The 19,980-nt window shown below is 36.8% G+C and overlaps 4 protein-coding genes across 11 annotated transcripts; 3 read left to right on the forward strand and 1 right to left on the reverse strand.

Annotated features, from left to right (window-relative positions):
- Positions 1-4: 4 nt before the first annotated feature.
- nedd1 (NEDD1 gamma-tubulin ring complex targeting factor) lies at positions 5-8,257 on the forward strand. Of its 2 annotated transcripts, none has more exons than XM_033968402.2 (16): positions 5-93; positions 791-934; positions 1,197-1,291; positions 1,488-1,604; positions 1,686-1,826; positions 2,853-3,082; positions 3,499-3,697; positions 3,775-3,874; positions 4,318-4,449; positions 4,700-4,750; positions 4,825-4,911; positions 5,254-5,444; positions 5,883-6,093; positions 7,134-7,272; positions 7,354-7,420; positions 7,572-8,257. In XM_033968402.2, exons 2-16 carry the CDS (start codon positions 799-801, stop codon positions 7,674-7,676), a joined length of 2,001 nt encoding a protein of 666 aa, XP_033824293.1. In that variant the 5' UTR covers positions 5-93; positions 791-798; the 3' UTR covers positions 7,677-8,257. The 2 variants fall into 2 exon arrangements, with proteins under 2 accessions (XP_033824293.1, XP_033824294.1); XM_033968403.2 differs by having other exon boundaries at positions 4,321-4,449; positions 7,572-8,210.
- Positions 8,258-8,403: 146 nt separating this feature from the next.
- Positions 8,404-10,045, forward strand: lyrm5b (LYR motif containing 5b). Of its 2 annotated transcripts, none has more exons than XM_055222352.1 (3): positions 8,404-8,628; positions 9,114-9,215; positions 9,320-10,045. In XM_055222352.1, exons 2-3 carry the CDS (start codon positions 9,171-9,173, stop codon positions 9,527-9,529), a joined length of 255 nt encoding a protein of 84 aa, XP_055078327.1. In that variant the 5' UTR covers positions 8,404-8,628; positions 9,114-9,170; the 3' UTR covers positions 9,530-10,045. The 2 variants fall into 2 exon arrangements, with proteins under 2 accessions (XP_055078327.1, XP_033824299.1); XM_033968408.2 differs by having other exon boundaries at positions 8,405-8,628; positions 9,150-9,215.
- A 43-nt stretch (positions 10,046-10,088) lies between these two features.
- Positions 10,089-15,278, reverse strand: si:ch211-59o9.10 (uncharacterized protein LOC561841 homolog). Of its 6 annotated transcripts, none has more exons than XM_055222345.1 (11): positions 15,248-15,278; positions 14,790-14,976; positions 14,471-14,528; positions 13,335-13,794; positions 12,864-12,958; positions 12,251-12,343; positions 11,681-11,756; positions 11,510-11,607; positions 11,010-11,128; positions 10,828-10,927; positions 10,089-10,352 (listed from the first exon to the last, which is right to left on the reverse strand). In XM_055222345.1, the coding sequence occupies exons 2-11, from the start codon at positions 14,912-14,914 to the stop codon at positions 10,281-10,283; spliced, it is 1,296 nt and encodes a 431-aa protein (XP_055078320.1). In that variant the 5' UTR covers positions 14,915-14,976; positions 15,248-15,278; the 3' UTR covers positions 10,089-10,280. The 6 variants fall into 6 exon arrangements, with proteins under 6 accessions (XP_055078320.1, XP_055078321.1, XP_055078322.1 ...); XM_055222346.1 differs by having other exon boundaries at positions 12,864-12,955; positions 15,248-15,276; XM_055222347.1 differs by having other exon boundaries at positions 11,510-11,592; positions 15,248-15,275.
- Positions 15,279-15,531: 253 nt separating this feature from the next.
- Positions 15,532-19,977, forward strand: actr6 (actin related protein 6). Its single transcript, XM_033968404.2, has 11 exons — positions 15,532-15,737; positions 16,017-16,134; positions 16,208-16,276; positions 16,424-16,547; positions 17,150-17,285; positions 17,390-17,446; positions 17,560-17,658; positions 17,858-17,936; positions 18,030-18,201; positions 18,703-18,841; positions 19,495-19,977. Exons 1-11 carry the CDS (start codon positions 15,670-15,672, stop codon positions 19,622-19,624), a joined length of 1,191 nt encoding a protein of 396 aa, XP_033824295.1. The 5' UTR covers positions 15,532-15,669; the 3' UTR covers positions 19,625-19,977.
- The last annotated feature ends 3 nt before the right edge of the window (positions 19,978-19,980 follow it).

Genomic DNA, 19,980 nt, shown 5'->3' on the forward strand with positions numbered 1-19,980 from the left:
GGTTCCGTCGAAGAAGAGCAGTTAGAGCGCTGGATCCCTGAAGTAAAAACACAAAACAGTACAATCTGTGACTTTATTTATAGAGTTAAAGAGGTAAGACACATTTATAAACATGTTTTGCATACATGATCTACTTATTAATGACTTGTTCTATGTTTGTCCCTGCTTGCTGTTGTTTGCTGGTTCTTGTACGCGAACTATTTTCGGGAAGTAATCCTCAGTGTCTTTTGGTTAGCTTTAGTTCTATAGTTTGATTTCTTAACAGTTTTCTACGACAAATTTGATATATCAGCCATTTTACATGAGTTTGCATTGTGTTTTGAAACTATTGATCTTGTTCATTGCTGTAAATCTGCTTAAATAGTTGTAAAGCCGATGTAAAGTTGCTGTTCATATCTATATCAGCTAAAGTTATGTCAAAATTGCCCAAAAGCTTTAATTACTTTTTAAATTAGTATTTCAATCAGAAATTGCTAACCGTTTTCTTGATCAACAAATGATGAGTCCTTAGAAAAATTATTATATTTATATTTATTGGCATAATTGAAAAGTTATTTTGGTGCAGTTGAATGTAATTTTACTTTTATTTACCGTGTTTTGTTAAGGGGAAAAATATATATTGGACAGGTAAAATTGATTAACAAATTTTTCTTAGGTATTGGTTTAAAACTATGGTCTTACTAAATGCTTGCATTACTGTTTGTTTCATGTATACCTATTGGTTCCTAACTGTATTTTAGTAAATTGAAAATTCTGTTTAACTCATATCTATCTTCTTGGCCATATCCAGCTGTAAAGATGGAAGACGTGATGCGGTTGGTTTCGACAGGTGACTGTGTGAAAATATGGGATACGGTTTCTATGGCAACGCTGGAGCAGTTCAATCCCCACAGCAGCAGCCACCCCATTGCTCAGGCCTGCTGGAGCTCCAACAGTATCCTTATTGCTATAAACATTTAGTGTAGATGCTTTTTGTCATTATACCTTAGCTGGATTCAGGTGACATGTTAACAAAAACTCGTTGCTGTTGCTGTTAAATATCAAAATAAATCTATCATGATTTGAGTTAATATCTCTTGCTAATCGCTTGCACTATGACACATCAGTGAATTTATCAGATTAAAACTACTGCAGTGTAAGAACATGGTCTAAAATTACTTGTTGAATCCATAAAAGCCTTGACTGCGTTTTTTCAGATCAGTACTTAGTCAGTGCCAGCAGCATTGGAGACAAACTGGTCGTGTCCAGCCTCAAATTGTCTCCTGTCCCAGTGGTGGAGCTCGCTGAAGGGGTAGGGGGATACAATTAAGGCCAAAACAAAACACATCAGATTTGGCCTATAGGTGTTGCTGTAATGGATAAAATGGCAAGACTAACAGTACAATTGGACAGTCTCAAGTCATTTACAATGTACCTATGTTTTGTAGGCCATGCTAACATTTCCAAATCTAGATAAATCTTTATAACATTTTCCAATTTTATTGCAGAAAAAGCAGACTCGGGTATGTCTTAGCTCCTCCTCTCAGTTTGTGGTAAGTGGAGGTCTCGATCACTGCGTACACATCTGGGATCTGAAAACCAAACGTTTGCATCGCTCACTGGAGGTATGTGAAATTTGTTTATTGAGTAGATCAAGAACACATTTGGTCAAGCTAAAATAAAATAATAATACATTTTCCAATTAGGATCATAAGGAAGAAGTGACATGTGTGTCATTTAATGCCAATGACAGCCACGTCGCGTCTGGCTCGAGTAGTGGAGATTTAATCCTGCACAGCCTCATCACTAATGTCTCCAGCAAACCATTCGGCCATGGCAGCAACCAGGTATAACTCCTCCCCATGAACCTCGCTGAACATCTGGAAAACGGTCCCTGGTCCCCACTGTGGTCGTGTAATGCTACTCACAGTGTCAAACTGCATATGACAGATTTTCCTATAGGGACATTTGTACCTAAACCTTATTTGAGAAGATATGGAAAAAAAAAAGCAAAACTAGTACAAGAATCACACAAATTTACAACAATACAATACTAAGACACGCATACATTACATTATCGAAAGTAATTTAACATTTATTCAAATTGGGCTTATGATTTGATTTCACTTAAAGCTTAGATATCCAACTTTTTGTGTAACAGTCAGTGTTGTGTTTCCCCAAGTATATTATAAAAGAAGCAAAATGAGACAACTGTGCAGGGTCTGTAGCTAATGATAAAATATTTCTTTCTCATTAGCCTGGAAGTAAGCGCTGAAAGCAGCACTCTTATTGGCTGAGTTTGGGTTGTTCGCACCAGTTTCACTTTGTCGTATGAAAAAATCTATTCTTAGCTGTGCACCTGCCCAAAAAGCAATACATGTGTGTACTAACAATGCGCTAAAGAATTTGTGCACGCTACATACGAGTTAGATAGATTTAAATACCTACTTCCTCCTTCTGTCTGTGGTGTGAAAATTAGGTACCCCAGCTTTAAGCCACTGTATACCAGGGCTGCAAGATTAATCGTGATCAAATCGAAATTGCAGTTTGAATGGAAGCAATTATCAAATCACAAAGGCTTCAATTTTTTAGCGGTACTGTAATTTCTTTCTATTTTTGTCTTATTCTACATAAAAATGGCTAACCCTGTAGTTTAGATTTGTACAAACATTTTCTGTCTGTTATTTTTGTATTAGTTTGTCAGTTCTTTTATCAATCTTTTGTCAATTCGCTTGGATTCAAAATGTGAACCTTGAACAGAATGCTATTATTAAAACATACATGACAAATCTAATCTTAATGGTTGTCAGAAACAGGCAATTTGATATTTTACCCATATCATGCAGCCCTGTCATTCACTTTTTTATCTGTAGCCCATCCATGACCTGCGGCTGTCCATGCTGAGACGCTCGTTGCTGGGCAGTGTTTCTGACAGTGGCACGGTGGTTCTGTGGGACTCCAACACTCAGAAGGAGATCCACGTTTTCGAGAGCGCTCACAAGGCTCCAGGCTCAGGGCTGTCCTTCTCTCCAGCCTCTGAGCTGCTGGTGGTCAGTGTGGGCCTGGATAAGAAGATCGTCTGCTATGACACAGCCAGCAAAATGTACAACTTTTACTACAACACATAGTTTTATTAAAACATGCAGTATTTGTATATTTCTAAATTATTTAATTTTTATTTTGTTAATATACATTTATCAGAAATGAAGTTTCTCAGTATTGGTTGTATTGTAGCATAGAATGTTGGTCTATGGTCTATTGACCTTACTTTGGGCGGGTTTGCATCTCCATAAACCTTAGTTGGCCTGGAAGAGGGCTTGTTTTCATGGAAATATTGTTCCTTTGGCTCTAATATTCCATATATTCCAAAATGTATTTATCTCCATGAAGAATGTTCCTAAGTATGGTTTTAACTTTATTTCTATGGAACCATGCTGGCGACTTGCCACCGCCAGAAACTTCTGTAGTGTTGCTTTAACTTATTTTGCAGTGCTTTCATAATCCTCTGTCTGTCCTCAGTGTGGTGCGTTCCATTCGGGTGGACAGTCCCCTCACATCTGTGGACTTCACTCTGGATGGAACCGGTTTAGTCGTGGGGTCTACTCAAGGAAAGATCTACCAGTATGACCTGAGGAACTCTAGCGCCCCCACCAGGGTCACAGCAGCACACAAGACCTCCGTCACTAGCCTGCGATTTCAGAGTGGTGTCAGACAAAAGGTGGTCAACTATTATTTATATTTCTTATATCATATCCTGCAACAATATTAAAACTAGTCTTGTACGTGTGTTCTCAGTCGAGTAAGACCAGCTCATCTAAAGTGGGCAGCAGTAAAAAGTCCTCATCCAAACTGTTGAGTCATCCAGACCCCTCTCCACAGCGAGAGCTCACCGCAGGTAGGAACAACTCCTAATTCCATGATGCCGATGCATTTGATTTCTTTTAATAATATGTAATATCATCCGGGTCTTACAGTATTATGGGCTTCACCAGTATATGCCCTTGTTAGGCCCTCAGGAATAAAATGTATGTAAGATCTGTTACAACGGAGCAGAGGGAACTAGACGCTTCACTATTATTCTTTCTGTTTTAGATATTTGACATATTGTAATATAATAATAATTATAATGATTGTTTAAAAAAGGTATATTTGGGCATTGTTGGAAATAAGTAGCATTTCTACAATGTCATGGGCCTCCAAACTATGTTCAAATAAATATTTAACTCTAACCAATACTACCATAACAATTCTGTACTGTGATATTTGGATATTGTTTCATTCAATTTTTTTTTTTTATCATAAAAAGTTTATGCAAATAGAGCTGTGTTGTGTGTCCAGTAGGTGGCGCTGCACGGGACTCCATATCCAGAGAAGCAGAAGGACAGCAGACTCCACAGTCGCTGCCTGTTATAGAAAAGTTTAATAACATTGGAAGAAACAGTCTGGACATCTTCTCTCCAGCTCGAGACGGTCAGTAATGCATGATATGAGAAGTGGGCAGTATATCAAAATATTAATCGCAGTTGTTGTTTTGAACATATGCTAACAGCTAAAATAGAATTCTAAGTACATAATAAGAATACGTTAAAAGCCTGGAAAATTTGAAATAAAAAACTTGATGTGTTATGCGCCACATAAGGATATGTAGTCAGATCCCATTTCCCAACATAATACAACAATATTTTCAAAGACAATCCTCCCTTATCATGGTTGTTTGCAGACTCTCGGAGTTTGGGAGCAAATGGAGACACACCTCTTGGAAGGACCCATGGTAAAAACATTTAAAACTGAGACAGTATACAGACCTTTGTTTTTCAAACTGATTATATTATTGTCATTTGACAGTGAGCAGTTGTGAGATGATCAGGGAAGGCGAGGGGCAGAAGGTCACAGGACGGGCCAGTTTGGACATTTTCTCCCCTGTGCGAGAAGGTCAGTGGTGAATTGGTTTCTCTGAATAACTAAAGGTTTATTAATGTCATATATAGAATCCAAAATTAAAACGCTGACCCTATCTTGCAGGCAAAGGTTTAGATGTGTGTATTTTTCTAATATTAATAAAAACTTTGGTCAATGTTTTGAGAATTTTTTCCTAATATTCAGTACAACTTTATTCATAGAGAACTTTAAAAACAACACCAACAACTTGTGCTGTACACAGATTTAAAACAAACAGAATAAACCTTTAAAAATGACCTAAAATTAGAAATGCAGATTAGATTTCTCAGGGAGTTACGATGATGGAACTGCAACAAATACAGACTTGTTTTTTAGATCTGCATTCTGGCTCCAACTCATTTCGTAAAACTCCTTTGGGAACACCCGTGGGCTCATCGCTGGTTGGGACTCCTCTGATGGCATCGGCTGGTCGGTACAACCCTCTACACACAACCTTCATGACGCCTCCTCCCATAAAAGAAGAGGAACTTACCCATAATGCATCTGACCCCAAAGAGTCCAAGAAGGTGAGAGCTCAGGTTTGATTGTGACAGTTCATCAACTTACTTTTGTTTAGGTTACTACAATGTATTATCAAACATTAAAAGCTCTGTACCCATATTTTTCATGTAATTAAGCAAATTTTGTTGAGTGAAGATTTATTGTAAGAGTACTTCTTAGGGTCAAAATGAGACCGCTGTGTGCTTTGTGTTTTTATCATCTACGAACCAGGAAGTGCACTGTTAGCATGCTAGTTGCTGTGAATTGCTGTGATAATTCAGTGTTTCAGAATTAGTCCATATAAAAATTTAACAAGATCTGATGAATTATATTGTACATTTGGCACAAATTTTCATATTACATAAAAATCATGTCAAACAACCCTCACAATATCATAGAACTGAAGCACTAAATTATAATACATTTGGCAGAGACATCATTGTTTATTATGTTTTATGTCACAGTTTGACAAAGGCAGCACTTCAAGTTTAGAGGCAGAAGCTCAGACCACACCCACTTCCTCGTCCCAACCGACCAATCACAGCGATCAGCCAAAGACCACCTTTTTCACCCCGGAGCCCAACGGGTGGAGGGGGAACAGTGTTCAGACTCAGCTCACCTACGGCTCACCTGTCCAAACAGAAGCTCAAACCACAACCACAGCTGCTGCAGCAGGTAAATGACAGACTACAGACAACATGCATGCACAGGTTTAAATAAGGCAGCAAATTCAACATTGCATACAGATTTATTTTAATATGCTAGTTTTTTTTTTTTTCCATAATTATTACCGAATTGATCTTCTATCTAATCTATTTGTAGCCCAAACATAAATTGTTCAGTTACAAATATGAGGGATATGACACAAAACAAAACAATAATTTTATTTTGTCCTTTTAAAATAAATACATTTTATTTAGGTATATATAAATTTACTTGAGTTACAATACAGACTTTCAATCATTGTCATTTAAAGAAGATGTATTGTGTCTGCTATATAATTATAATCTTCAACATCTGGGAATCATTATGTTATAATTTGGACATTTAAATAGCAATTCATCTAAAACCACTTAAAAAAGTGACTTCTGTGTTAGAAAACTGCGGTGCCCAGTAGGAGCTGACATTGCTCTAAACGTCATCACAACAAAGAGCCATGTAGCTGTAAGCACCATTAGCGAGCAGTGCATTTTTCATTTGTACCAAAATGACTATGCGACGCTGGTGAATACTACACGTAGAAGATAAACCAAGAAAATAAAATTGGAGAATGAAGTACAGAGCAGTGGGTGTATGCCAGTGGCGGTAAAAACGAGGATTAATTGGCAATATGGCGTCTTGAAAAAAAAAACTAAAACGATTAAAGATTGCTCAAACATGCACAAATCACTTCAAAAACTAATTCGGGAGTGAAAATGGGGTAGGGGAAACAAATATAACATGGTTAAAAGCTCTAAAAAGTCGATTTGGCATAATAGGTCTGCTTTAACAGCCTGAATAAATAACAAAATTCTTCTTCCAAAGTGGGAATTCTGCACCAAACCACATCCTTTTAGTGCCACAGGATTGACTGTAGACTTGTATCATTGAAGATTAGAAATGACAGAATTTCAATCTTAATTAAAATTTGAGTTATTGCAAAGCCCTAGTTATAAATTCTTTTAATTGCAATTATTGTGTATTTCTATATTCTGTAATTGTCATCTGGTTTGTAGGCCCTGCTCTGTCTGCTGCCATGTCCTCAACTTTGACCCAAAATATAGCAGAAACAGCTAGTCAGAATGGTGCCCCGTTCACTTCACTTCAAATGCACTTTATTCAAAATATGATCCATGAGACACTGGAGGACTTCAGGTGTGTTTATTCATCATAAGTATACACTTTGACTATGCAATATTGTATAAAACTAGCCTTTGACTTTGTTTCATCTTTCAGAGACTCATGCCATAAAGATATCATCAACCTTCAAGTCGAGATGGTCCGGCAGTTTTGTATCCAACTGGTAAGTTTGTCACATTCTGATCATACTTGTAATTTTTAGCAAAATTATTAATTTCAGTGCTGAATCGATGTAGTAAGAAGCAGATTTTCTATTATTATGAGAACTTTCATACTTTAGCAGATGTCACTAATGGTAAAACATTTTTTTGCAGAATGAGATCCACAGTTTGATCGAGAACTACTCTGTGAATGAGGCTTTGGTTGAAGAAGTTCAGAAACTCAGGGAAGAAAACCAGAAACTGCGCGCCAATTACTGAGCAAGAATTACCGTACTGAACAATCCTGGACCATAAATCTGGAACAGTGGAGTCGCATAACACGAGGGCCTGCTCTAACAAAACTGTCTAATCTTTAACTATATGTTGACAGAAAAAACAACAACATTGAAAGTATTTTTAATGGGTCTCATATTTCATCATTTCAAGTGGTTATGCAACTGTTGTGTGCTGCCATATGCAGTCTGTGTGTGCTGCACCGGTGAGTAAGGGGCTGCACTGTTCCCTTATATACTGTACCTTCTTTATGGTTGCCATTGCCTTAAGTGCCTCCTGGTATTTTTACAGGGCTTTTAAACACAGTTGGCCTCATGAATTTATTGAAATGGGACTGAAAAGTTTGAGGAAATGGTTTGCACTTTTGTAGAAACACTGCGTGATTGTTGTTTTGAATAGCTGCATCATGTAATTATTTGTGTAATTAAAAAAAACAAATCACAAACAAGTGATTTCAGTGTTGTAATTAGGCTATTGGTACCAAATTAACAATATATCATCTTTATAAACTCATCAAATGCCCGGACATTTTAAAATAAACTATTTCAGTATTCTTCTTTTATCTTTAAATGTATTTTATATTTATATAATAAGGTTAATGGTTAATCTTAGTTACTTAGGGTACTAGCGTGCGTACTGCTGTATGAGTCGTGCGCTCGGAACTGAAGCTGAATGTAATTATCTCGACTTGCACACTCTTTGGCTGTTTACTTTTACAGCACTGCTGTGCTAATTCTTTATGGAGCACAAAAGCGAAGAGGACACACAAGCCAACGCCAAAATATACCATTACTAGCGTCTTCTTTGCATATATTTTTGCGATCTTTAATATTTACAATCTTAAATGTAGTTTGCTGTGTTTAGCATTTGTTGGCTAGCTAGCTAACAGCCGGTGACTGAATGCTCTTTGGGTCCTCGCCTAAAGTCCACTGAACAGGTAAGAACATGTTACCATAAATGCTGCATAATCATTACGCTTTAATTCTGCTTTTATTTTTATGCAAACGTCTATACTCGTAGTGTAATGTAATTTTATTTGCATGTCTAGTAGAAAATGTCACTTGTCAGTTGTGAGTAGCCGTGTTGATCAGTGCCCTTGGGTCTCCTGTAGGAGTTGTAATGGAAGCTTACTGTAATACACGTTTGTAGACATTGACCACAGCTAGATTATTATGTAGGCTCATTATGGCTGCTATATAATGTCAAAGTGAAATGAATTACAAAATTAGTTTAATTTTGCCCCTTTACATTTATCTTTTTGATCATAACTATTATTATTAATAATAATTTTGTCCGGGGTGAGGGAAGTCTGGGAGTCCCTGCTTAGACTGCTGCCCCCGCGACCCGGCCCCGGATAAGCGGAAGAAAATGGATGGATGGATGGATAATTTTGTTCATTTGTATTATTTTTTTTTATTTAAGAGTATTGTTGCTCCTTGAAAATGTCCGTATTTTCAGCCCTAAATTTCTTCTGGAACAATGGCAAACCCCCTAAGATCTGAAGTGGTTCGGCTTTATAAAAATGTGAGTTTGTATGTTGTAAATTGAATAAGGAGGATAAATAATACATTTCTTTTAATCAATGAATCAAAAATGAAAAATAATAACGCTTTTTCCACCTCTTTAAGCTGTTGTATCTTGGACGGGAGTATCCCAAAGGTGGAGACTACTTCAGAGACCGTCTAAGAGCAGCGTTTGCCAAAAACAAGTCAGTCCAGGACCCAGAGAAGATTAAGGAGATGATCGCAAGAGGAGAGTATGTGGCCCGTGAGCTGGAGGCACTGTACTATCTGAGGAAATACAGAGCCATGAAGCAAAGATATTATAAGGACAGTTAATTTGCCTAAACAAAGACTTGTGCAAATGAGCCACTTACTAACAAATACTGTGATAAATGTTAAATTAGGAATGAATCAACAATAGTGGGCAGCAAAAATACACTGAATTGTTATTTTGAGTCAAAGCATAATTAAGCATAATTAATAATTGCCCAAATTAACAATGTACCATGCTACAACTATTACTATTGAATGGCAACTTAGCTTTAACCAAACAAAAGCATCTTCAATATTAAAGGTTTACAGGAAAACATGACATGATCCATTACAAGGACCACTGAGCAAACAGTTTTGCCTTGGAAGAAGAGTGCCTTAACACTGAAGCAATACCATTATAATACCACTTAAATTTAGTCACATGATTTTACTTGGGGTTATCTGAGAATTCTTCCTCATAAAAGAAAGGTAACAACTAATACTGTCCAACTTAATACAGCAATAACCTCACATAGCAACTCCTATTTAACATTAGACCATATTTATAAATGCCTCAAAAGGAATTGTTAGAGAATAAGATACAGTCAGTGCTTTGGCATTCACAAAGATTACACAAACTAACTCTATAAAAACAATGTTTTATTTAACTTTTGTCTATAAAAGACAGGAAGGGGAATGCCTGCGAGCTCCTGAGATGAACAAATATATGGAAATAAAATAAAACTTATGAAAAACACTGAATTTTACAGAGGTCTTGGGATCTGAATGTGAAACTCATTTAAATATAGTCCTAAATTTGAATGGAGAGCAGAGGTCAATGGTTGTTCGGCTCCAGTGAAACACCATCCGCAAGATTGGCCCGACAGATGGGGCACGTCGTGTTGTCCTGCAGGAGAAAATCAAAGGTATTTATCTGTTAAAATGTGTTACATGTAAAAGATTTTTCAAATTATTGTTTAGTCACATAAGTATTATGCACTTGTAATAGAAGCATGAACACTTTACAAACAACAGTTGGCTTATCAAAACTGCATTAATACATACGAGTTTTATTGTCTGTGTTCAGAACAATTGTTAAAAAAAAAAAAAAAAGTCAGCACTGGTTAATTTTATAGTCTCTTCATGGTTGTGCTATACTTGAACATAAGCCAAGATATTTGTAGAGACATTTTAGCACATTTCCAACAGATAGAAGTATCATCACTATTTGAATAATTCTATTTTAATAATTCCACATCATTTTAATTTTTGCAAAAGTCATCCACCTGCTATCAATTATTTGGGGAAACCCTTATGTCTCGTGCTTGTTTTAATAAGCATTAGCCTTTTGAATAATATGAGGAAAAAATGCCTTTGTTTACCTTCAGCCACCTGTCGATGCATTGGACGTGGTAGTCGTGGAAACAGGGCAGCATCCTCAGCTTCTCTCCATCAGTGTAGTCGCAGAAACAAATCTGGCATCTACAGACCAAAAATAAGGAAAAATCTTAATATTGAATGCTAAAGTCTGCTAAAATACAAGCTGTAATTAAGCAGAGCTCACTGTGTGTTGCCAGCTGCACTTGTAGACTGGAATTTCTTGGTTGGAAACCTTTGGATTTCTCTTCGACTAAGTTTCTTCGACACAACTGCCCCCTGTCGTTCCTCAAATGCCAACAGAGCCTACAGAGAAACAGCAAATCATATTGATCTATATATATTTACCTTTTTAAATACACATGGAGACATTGGTGATTTTGTTGCTGGTTGAGTGACATTTGGCAGTAAAAAACAACCTGATTAGCAGGTCAACATTTCTACTGAACCTTTCTACTGAACCATGGTTAATTAGCCCTAACACATTTTTACAGCTTTAAAATTATAGTTAGTGTTACCCCCCCAGTAATGTTTTGTTAATTCCCATTTTTCCTGAATGAAAAAATGTAGTTTTTTTATCTTTAAACAAGCACATGGACAACATGTACAAGTCTTTCCACCTCTCACTACAAGAATATTTAAGACAACTATTATGTACAAAATAAACAAAAACATTCTGCACCTCACCTCATAATCATTTCCCATAAGGTCATCTGAAAAACTGGGCATTTCGTTTCTCCTCCGACCTCTCGATTGTCCACGTCTTGTGCCTGGACCGAGAAAATCTGTCACAACAATTTAGCCTTTTCAAATAATCAAACAAACATATTCGCACATGAAAGCATCTAAACTACTAACCTTCTTCAAACCCTGAAACAGCTGCCAGGATTCGAGGCATCCAGCTATGCTCCAGATACGGATTAAATGGATTCAGCTGAAGAGAAAATAAAGCTTGTCATTTATAAAGATGCACTGTGTGGATCTTCCACCAGAAAAGTTGCAATCTCCTCATATCCATTGAGACATTATTGCTTCACCATGGTCCACTGTATGACATGAAACCTCCATCTAATATTTGTTTCACAAAGGGTGATTGCCAAAAAATGTCTAGTAAATGCATGCATTGAGCTGGAAGCGCTCCTCCAAAAATGTGATCTGTGTAATATTCTAAGCAAAGGAATAAGATCACCATGGATACAGCTGGTGGCAGACCCTCTACCAGAAAATGTATGTAGTGCACTTCAAGCAAAAAGTAAAAATGTATTTATAATTTTATGAGAATATATTACATTGGACAGTGTTTAGTATTGTTAATAGGATTCATTACTGTGTACATTGTATGCATTGCAGAAAATCATAAAATCCATATTACATAAGGCAGAAAACAATGCAATGTTCCTATTGAACAAAATCAGTCCATAGTCTCACCATGTGGCTGTGAGGTGGTGGGGGTCTATGAAGGTGATGGTGGAGAGGATGATGACTCCTGTGTGTCTCGGCCTGTTCACTGTCAAACTGAGCCTGTCACAAAACAACCCCAGAGAGAACAGGTAGACTGACAAAACAATATATATTCAATGTGATCAACCTGGATGGTTACATCAATGAGATTCAGTTTTGTATGCTTTTTTTCCTACCTACTCTTCCCATTACCTCCCTAAAAGGCGATATGAAAACTAAACTAAAAGTGCACATACATTGGATCTGAAATTTCTTCTAAAAAAGTAGCAGTAGAGTAGTAGTAAATAGTATTTTTTAAATTAATATATAAAGGAATGTTTAGTTCAGAATGAATTTACCTTTAACACAAGATTGAAATAGAAACTGCTAAAGTAAAGCAGGAATGACACAGTGCGTGTTTGTAAAGGGTTTATATACACAAGACAAGACCCTATGAAGACAGAGGAACATTCAGTTCATTGTCAAATGTTTAGTTATCATAATGCAAGTTAGACTCTATGAAAATCATAATATTTGTTTTTGCCATATTGCCTATTAAAGTTGTGTATCTGAACTTGTATTTTATTGGTCACCGCTTTACCTGTAAACTTCGGGCTAAAGCCTCATCTTCCTCCATCTGCGCTGTACGAACCACAGCCTCATCGTCCTCATCACTGATCACAATCTCCTCTACTGCTGAGACAGAACATAAACATAAGCATTTCACAACAGCTACCTACAAGCTACCTATTCTATTACTCATGTGCTCTGCCTCCCACTGAAATTTTCTTCCCCCTCTGTAATAGTATAACTTCTTTAAGATTTATCCTTGTATTTTTGAGTCCGGCTTGAGTATTAGCATTAGTTTAGACTTCAAGCTCTTCAATTAAACATTTTATCATGATAAAATAATATTTCATCCATGTAAAAAATAATTTAACATAAAAAATATTAGCTTCATAGCATTAAAAAAATCACTATTACAATAAGACATCAGACCATATCAAATTAATTAGATAAACAATGACAGGCAGAAATATTTTTATTTTCATATGGCGTTCTCATTCCTCACCTGTCGCAGTCGGTGTCTGTTCTCCATTCAGCCATCTTCTCTCTTCGTCTGTGAGAAAGGACAGTGACCCAGGGCTGAGCGGTCTGTGGGTGGGAGGAGATGCCTGCGTAAAAGGGTAAACAGGAATAACGTCTTCTATGGATTCAGTCGAGGTCGAAGCCCCGTCTCGTTCGTAGGCAGGGCTTAAGTAAGACAAATAGGATGAGGAAGAAGAGGCTGAGGAAGAAGATGAAGAGGAGGAAGATGATGAAGAGGAGGAGGAGGAAGAAGAAGAAGATGAGGAGGAAGTGCTGGGATGAGGAGACTCCAGCCAACTGCCCAAAGGAAACTCTTCGACCGACGGAGCAGAGAAAAACCCATGACTTGAGTCTGCTTTGGAGTTGCTTAGTTTCCGTCGTTTGGGACGGCGAGATGAGCCCCGGGTGAGTTCAGAGAGTCTGGATGAGCCACTGACGGCAGCCTGGTTCATAGCAGGAACAATGGAAATACAGCATTAAAACCAGAAAGTGCACAACAAGTTACAATCAGGTTTTACGAACAAGTTTAATTTAGCCTTTATTTAGAAAATCCACACAAAGCTCTATTTTAACACTTTAATACGAAGTGACAACTGCACTAAATGTGATACACTGCTCTATATATCAGCCAAAAAATATCAGCAGAGCTCATTGGCCATTGGTTGCGTTGGATTCTAAACAATCTGTATCGACACCAGTCATGAAAAAACACATAATGGTCGATGAGTTGATTAAAGAGACAATGTATAGATTAAGTATGTAAAAAACAGATGTTCCGCACTAGATTATAGCTAAATATTAGCCATGTGCAGTCCCCTGATTTGCATTCACAAATTGTCAAGTACTACTAATTAACCCCATGCAAAGAGGTAAGTTGAATTGTAGAGTGACAACTAAAAAACTACTGACAACTAAACCTAGCTTAAAACAGGAAGAGAGGAAATGAAACATGAATGAAATTATTATGTATTCATTTGAAATTAAACTAAAATAACAGTTTATAAATATTATATAAACATTATAAATATGATATAAGAGTCAGTGTGGTTCAGTCAGATATGCATTTTAACAATGTGCTTTGAGATTTATATTTGGTCACAGATAATTTATTGAACTTACAGGACTAGAATGTTCATCCCGGTTGTTGCATGTCCTTCTCCGTTTTCCATGCTGAGGGCTAGAAAAAGTGGCAAATTATTAATATTTACAGTGTCTTTACTCGTGGTTTGCAAATGCATATCTAGAGGCATTGAATATGGCTTTGCAATCTTTGGGGGAAAAAACAAATTCCTTCTTCAGAGTAAATATCAGGCTAACTGCACGGGCCACTTGGAAAACCTGTTTAGATTCTAATTTACCAGGACAAACCTGACAATCCCACCACAGCTGATGAACATTTAGTAATACTATTCATAAATCATACCCCCTCAAGTCGTACCTGGGAGTCTCCGGGACGATAATGGACATATCGGAGCAGATCAGATCCTCGGGGTCCAGCAGCAGACAGCCTCGGTTCAACCCAGGACTATCCGAGTCAGAGCTGTCCCCATACGCCTCCGCCATGTCTTCTCCGTCTCAAAACAGGCTTTTAGAAGCCAGTATCCAGTCTCATCTCACCCGCCAACCTATAACAAAACAATCTATTAGCAGATCCAAAATATGCATTTTAAATAATGGAAGCTTTTGCGGCTTTGGTGTAGCTTTGCTGTTAATCAATCACCTCAAGACGTTAGTGGTGGTTTAGGTCTTTTTTCTTTTTCTTTTAAGATCTTAGCAAATAAATCACAAATCGAACCAACCAGGAGTTATTCATGTAGCCTAACAGCAGATATAGTACACAAAAAGCGAGTTAAGCGATAAATTTACCAATTGTAGAAGTCTGTTCTGGATACCTACCGCCACAGTGAACCGACCTACAGACGTGTGTTCCGGTTTGACAACAATGAGAAAAAAGTGCTTTTGAGGTATTGTTGGTCACAGATTTAAAAACTCAATATCAGTCAATTTACACTCTGTACCGAACAACTGGATGGGTTCATCTGAAGGATGAATGTTTACTTTAATTTTCACGATGAAAGACCGGAAAGACTGATTGCGTTGTTTCCAGACGAGCAGTCTTTTAGACGGACCAAAATACACATTTCTGATTGGATAATATATCTGAAACAAAGCATTTGATTGGCTGATTTGGTGTCTGTCGTTTGCCTGGAGGAGTTGATTTCGGAACATAGACAAAACACGCTTCAAAATGTGATGAATAAGACATCATTGACTTTTTCAGCTTTAAAAACTATTATTTGTTAAAAACCTAGGCCATAATGGCAACGTTGGTCCTCGATAATGGAGCCTACACTGCTAAAATAGGGTACAGCCAGGAAAAAGTGAGGTAAGTTTATCCCAGCTAGCTAACGTCAATAAATGAACTGTAGATTTATTATCCATGTGGTATGGTAAGTTAAAACACTGCTTGATTTGATTTCACAGAATTTATTTCGTATAAACCTAAACTACTATATTTTAGTATAATTTTGTCTTTCTAATTCTAATTTGTATTTCAATAATAATTTGAAATATTTACTTTGGGATTGCCTTATTTAAACCCATGTGTCATATTTTGTTTAACCATCCAAATGTTTATTTATTTTATTTTATTCATTTATTTCAGTGTGATACCTAACTGCCAATTTCGCTCCAAAACCTCAAGACTGAAGACATTTACTGCAAACCAACTCGATGAAATCAAGGATCCCTCTGGCCTCTTCTATATTCTTCCCTTTCAGAAAGTAAGTGTGCAATAAAAATAGGCAATTACTAATAATGTTAAGCTGCTGTACCACTCTCTCTCAACTGTGTCAGGGCTATCTGGTGAACTGGGATGTCCAGAGAAAAGTATGGGATCATCTTTTTGGGAAAGAAATGTTCAAGGTGAGTTTGGGGTTTTTACATTGTACGTACGATCTATACAATTATTCCATTATCTGAACATGAACATAGAAAAGTCACTATAATTTAGCTAGTATTTTATATTGTGAAGATTGGTTGAATTTGGAGCATATGTGTGTCTGCGTTCAGGTGGATTTTGCTGACACCAGTATCGTTATTACTGAGCCGTACTTTAACTTCACATCGATCCAAGAGTCGATGAATGAGATCCTTTTTGAGGAATATCAGTTTCAGTCAGTTCTGCGGACAAATGGTGAGTGTTTGGAGACATTGGATAAACTTACATGGACAGTAAAAATGAGATAACAAGAATAGTCAGATGACCCAATAATTACGGTAGATCTGATTTTTTATTTTTGCACAAAAGAAACATCTGATGACGTGTGTCAGTTAATGGATCTGTTGTATTAATAGGACAAAATTAATTCATTTTAAAATAAATCTTTTAATCTTTATTGTTTTATATTTCATTTTTGTCTTTGCCATATTAGTTTGCTAATGTTTGCATCTTTTACCTAGTCAGAAACTGCCTAGGTTTGAACAAGGAGTTGATTACTCACATCAGATTCAACTGTTTACATAACTCTAGAAATCAAATGATGATCCAATTTTTGATGTGCATGTAGCCATAGCCACTGTCAAGGTCAATTACTTCTATGCAAAATTCTACAGTCTTGAAACCCAATTAGTGACTCTTTACAATTTAAATAAATTATTACAAAGGACCACTGAGTGCAATAGAACAAATAGAATGAATATATCTTATCAATTGCTTTTGTAATTTAATTTTAATAATACAATAAAGTCGTAAAGAGACTTTATGGACACCCTGTATATAATGTTTCTTTCTTTCAGCTGGATCTCTGAGCGCCCACCATTACTTTCACACAAACCCCAAAGAGTTGTGTTGTTTGGTTATAGACACTGGTTTCTCCTTCACTCACATCGTTCCTTATTGTCGCAGCAGGAAAATGAAGGACGGCATTCGCAGGTAAGAGACAGATCCATAGCATATGAAAGGTTTGAGGACAATTTTAAGACTATTCTGCTTATTATTTATTTACTTAAAACTTAAACAGTTGTTTTGTTTAATAGAATCAATGTGGGAGGAAAACTTCTGACAAATCATCTAAAAGAAATTATTTCATATCGGTAAATTTATTATCTATGTGATTAATGATTACAGTCATTTCTGCTTCCAATTGTTTTCATATGGCCTTTTATGGAGTTTAAAATAGCATACCTTTCTTTTATTGCTATTTCAGACAACTGCATGTTATGGATGAGACACATGTGATAAACCAAGTGAAAGAGGATGTCTGCTACGTTTCACAACAGTTTTACAAAGACATGGAAATAGCACAGTAAGTTAATTTGAGCATTGTGTATATAATAATTAGTTGGTGTTCACTGTGAATTACATTATTGTTAATTTGCGCCTTACATTTTTAATAAGCAGAGATACGTTATCTTTGGGGGTACTGTAGTGTGTTTTTAAATATAAGGGCTGTGCGTATGCAAGTCTTAACATGTTGACATCATTATTTTTTTCACATGTTTCAGGCAAAAAGGAGAAGAGAACGCAGTGATGAGAGATTATGTTCTTCCAGATTTCAGTGCAATAAAAAAGGGTTTCTGCAAAGTAAGATATTAGCAACATTAACATTCATTCCCATGTAAACAAGACCATAGCTCCGTTATGATTCATGGTCCTTTTCCATGCTCTTACCCTCAGCCAAGAGAAGAAATGGTGTTCAGTGGGAAGTACAAAACTGGGGAGCAGATTTTGCGTCTGGTCAATGAGCGTTTTGCTGTTCCCGAGATGCTCTTTCACCCCTCGGACATTGGCATCCAGGAGATGGGGATTCCAGAGGCCATAGTTCACTCCATACAGTCCATGCCAGAAGGTAAGAACACAACAAGTAACATTTCATTCAGAATAGCAGATGATTCTAAATGTGTGATTATGTTATAACCTCCTTCTGCTTGTATGACATTAAAGATTTATTTATTTCATGTTATAGGTGTTTTTATTGCTTAAAAAATGCCTTGAAAAACATGCATGCTTAACGTGAATGGATTTGACTCACACACAAATCTGACCTGTATCTTGGCCTAGTGGTGTTACCTGCATGTCTCTGTGGACATAAGTCCACTGTCATACTATGGAACATTCCAAGCAAAGTAATGACATCTCCACTGAGACAAGCAGGTAGCGGACACTGTACCTGAAAAGCTACATAGTGCACCTTTAACCAGATTTTCTCACATATCGTCTGCTGCTTTCAATAAATAAATATATTAAATACAGTGTCAATCCTTGTGTTACTAATATTTTAGAATTACCTTGACTTAAAACTTTTTTTAAAACAAATATAGGTTTTAAACTTGTATTTGTTTTCCTCTAGAGATGCAGCCCCACTTCTACCGGAACATTGTGCTGACCGGAGGAAATACTCTGTTCCCAGGATTCCGAGAGCGACTAGAGGCTGAGCTGAGGTCCCTGGCTCCTGCTCACCTCCCTGTGTCCATCCTGTTGCCGGACAAGTGAGTCAGCAGAGAAATGGCTCTTTTAAAAATATATAGCCACACATAATACTAGGCCAAACTGTAGATTGTTTCTAATGGATCTTGCTTCTGTTTAATGCACTTATACAAAGTTGATATATGCTTTTATATAACTATAAATATTCAAAATTCAGTTAAAGGGAGAATATGTAGCATTTGGGTTGCCAGTTACAATGATTAAATCCAGTTGGTTTAAACATCTCTTATCTGAATCACCACTACTTAAATGCCAGAACCTGCAGCCAATCATTGACCAGTGCTAGTGCAGCCTGTGCATCTCAGTGGTTCTGAGTTTTCAGGCCTGGGCTGTCCATATACTGAGAATGAAAAAAAAACTTGTACATACTCTCTATATGCTGGTTTAGGCACTGGCGACCAAGGTTCAGTTGCGATTGTAGTACCTTTTTTAACTGAGTAAAAATACAGGCTACATACTTATTTACCATACCATACTTTTTAAATATAATTTGTACTGAACTCCGGATAGAATGTAGGGTTTTATATGTCTATGTATTTCCTAGCTCAAATTAGCTCATTTCCAAATTCAATACTCGTTTCACTACTCACAGATAAATTACTGAAAATTAAATTATGAAACTGTATCCTATTGTTTATAATTTTGTTTTGTGCAGTCCCATCACTTATTCTTGGGAAGGAGGTAAACTTTTGGCCCAGAATCCGGACTACGAGGAGATGGTGGTGACGAGGGACGACTTCGAGGAAAATGGACATTGTGTTTGTGAAGAGAAGTTTGATGTTTGAGCTGAATGACCTACAGAAAAGGACCAAAACACCAGAGGACTGAAACAATCAAGTCCCAATCTTTAAAAGCAGTTTATGTGTGTCTCTGTTAGATTGTAGGTTGGGAAATAAAGGCATACTAATGGGGACCTACTGTTACGTTAATTTTTATTAAATGTAGTAGTAGTCGTAGTTGTAGTCGTAGTAGTAGCAGTAGTAAAGCATGCTTAATACAAATTACTGTTGCTAAAAACATGAATACCTTCCGCACAGTTTTCATGCTGTGCTATGTGTTAGTTGCAATGTCACGTTTTACCACCAGATGTCGCCAAGACATACTAAACTCTTGGAGCTACAGAAGATAAGATGATTTGTGT

The sequence above is a fragment of the Periophthalmus magnuspinnatus genome, chromosome 6 (genome assembly GCF_009829125.3).
Source record: "Periophthalmus magnuspinnatus isolate fPerMag1 chromosome 6, fPerMag1.2.pri, whole genome shotgun sequence".
NCBI classification, from domain to species: Eukaryota; Metazoa; Chordata; class Actinopteri; order Gobiiformes; family Gobiidae; genus Periophthalmus; species Periophthalmus magnuspinnatus.

Bases quoted from the DNA above. Each gene is read 5' to 3' on its own strand.
- si:ch211-59o9.10 (XM_055222345.1), bottom strand. From the start codon at position 14,914: ATGGCGGAGGCGTATGGGGACAGCTCTGACTCGGATAGTCCTGGGTTG. The intron at 14,529-14,789 runs GTACGACTTGAG...CACTTTTTCTAG, and splicing joins ATCGTCCCGGAGACTCCCAG to CCCTCAGCATGGAAAACGGA. The intron at 12,344-12,863 runs GTAAAGCGGTGA...GTTTTGTGACAG, and splicing joins CTTTAGCCCGAAGTTTACAG to GCTCAGTTTGACAGTGAACA.
- actr6 (XM_033968404.2), top strand. From the start codon at position 15,670: ATGGCAACGTTGGTCCTCGATAATGGAGCCTACACTGCTAAAATAGGG. The intron at 15,738-16,016 runs GTAAGTTTATCC...CATTTATTTCAG, and splicing joins TACAGCCAGGAAAAAGTGAG to TGTGATACCTAACTGCCAAT. The intron at 16,548-17,149 runs GTGAGTGTTTGG...TCTTTCTTTCAG, and splicing joins GTCAGTTCTGCGGACAAATG to CTGGATCTCTGAGCGCCCAC.
- lyrm5b (XM_055222352.1), top strand. From the start codon at position 9,171: ATGGCAAACCCCCTAAGATCTGAAGTGGTTCGGCTTTATAAAAAT. The intron at 9,216-9,319 runs GTGAGTTTGTAT...CACCTCTTTAAG, and splicing joins TGGTTCGGCTTTATAAAAAT to CTGTTGTATCTTGGACGGGA.
- nedd1 (XM_033968402.2), top strand. From the start codon at position 799: ATGGAAGACGTGATGCGGTTGGTTTCGACAGGTGACTGTGTGAAAATA. The intron at 1,292-1,487 runs GTAGGGGGATAC...ATTTTATTGCAG, and splicing joins TGGTGGAGCTCGCTGAAGGG to AAAAAGCAGACTCGGGTATG. The intron at 3,875-4,317 runs GTAGGAACAACT...TTGTGTGTCCAG, and splicing joins ACAGCGAGAGCTCACCGCAG to TAGGTGGCGCTGCACGGGAC.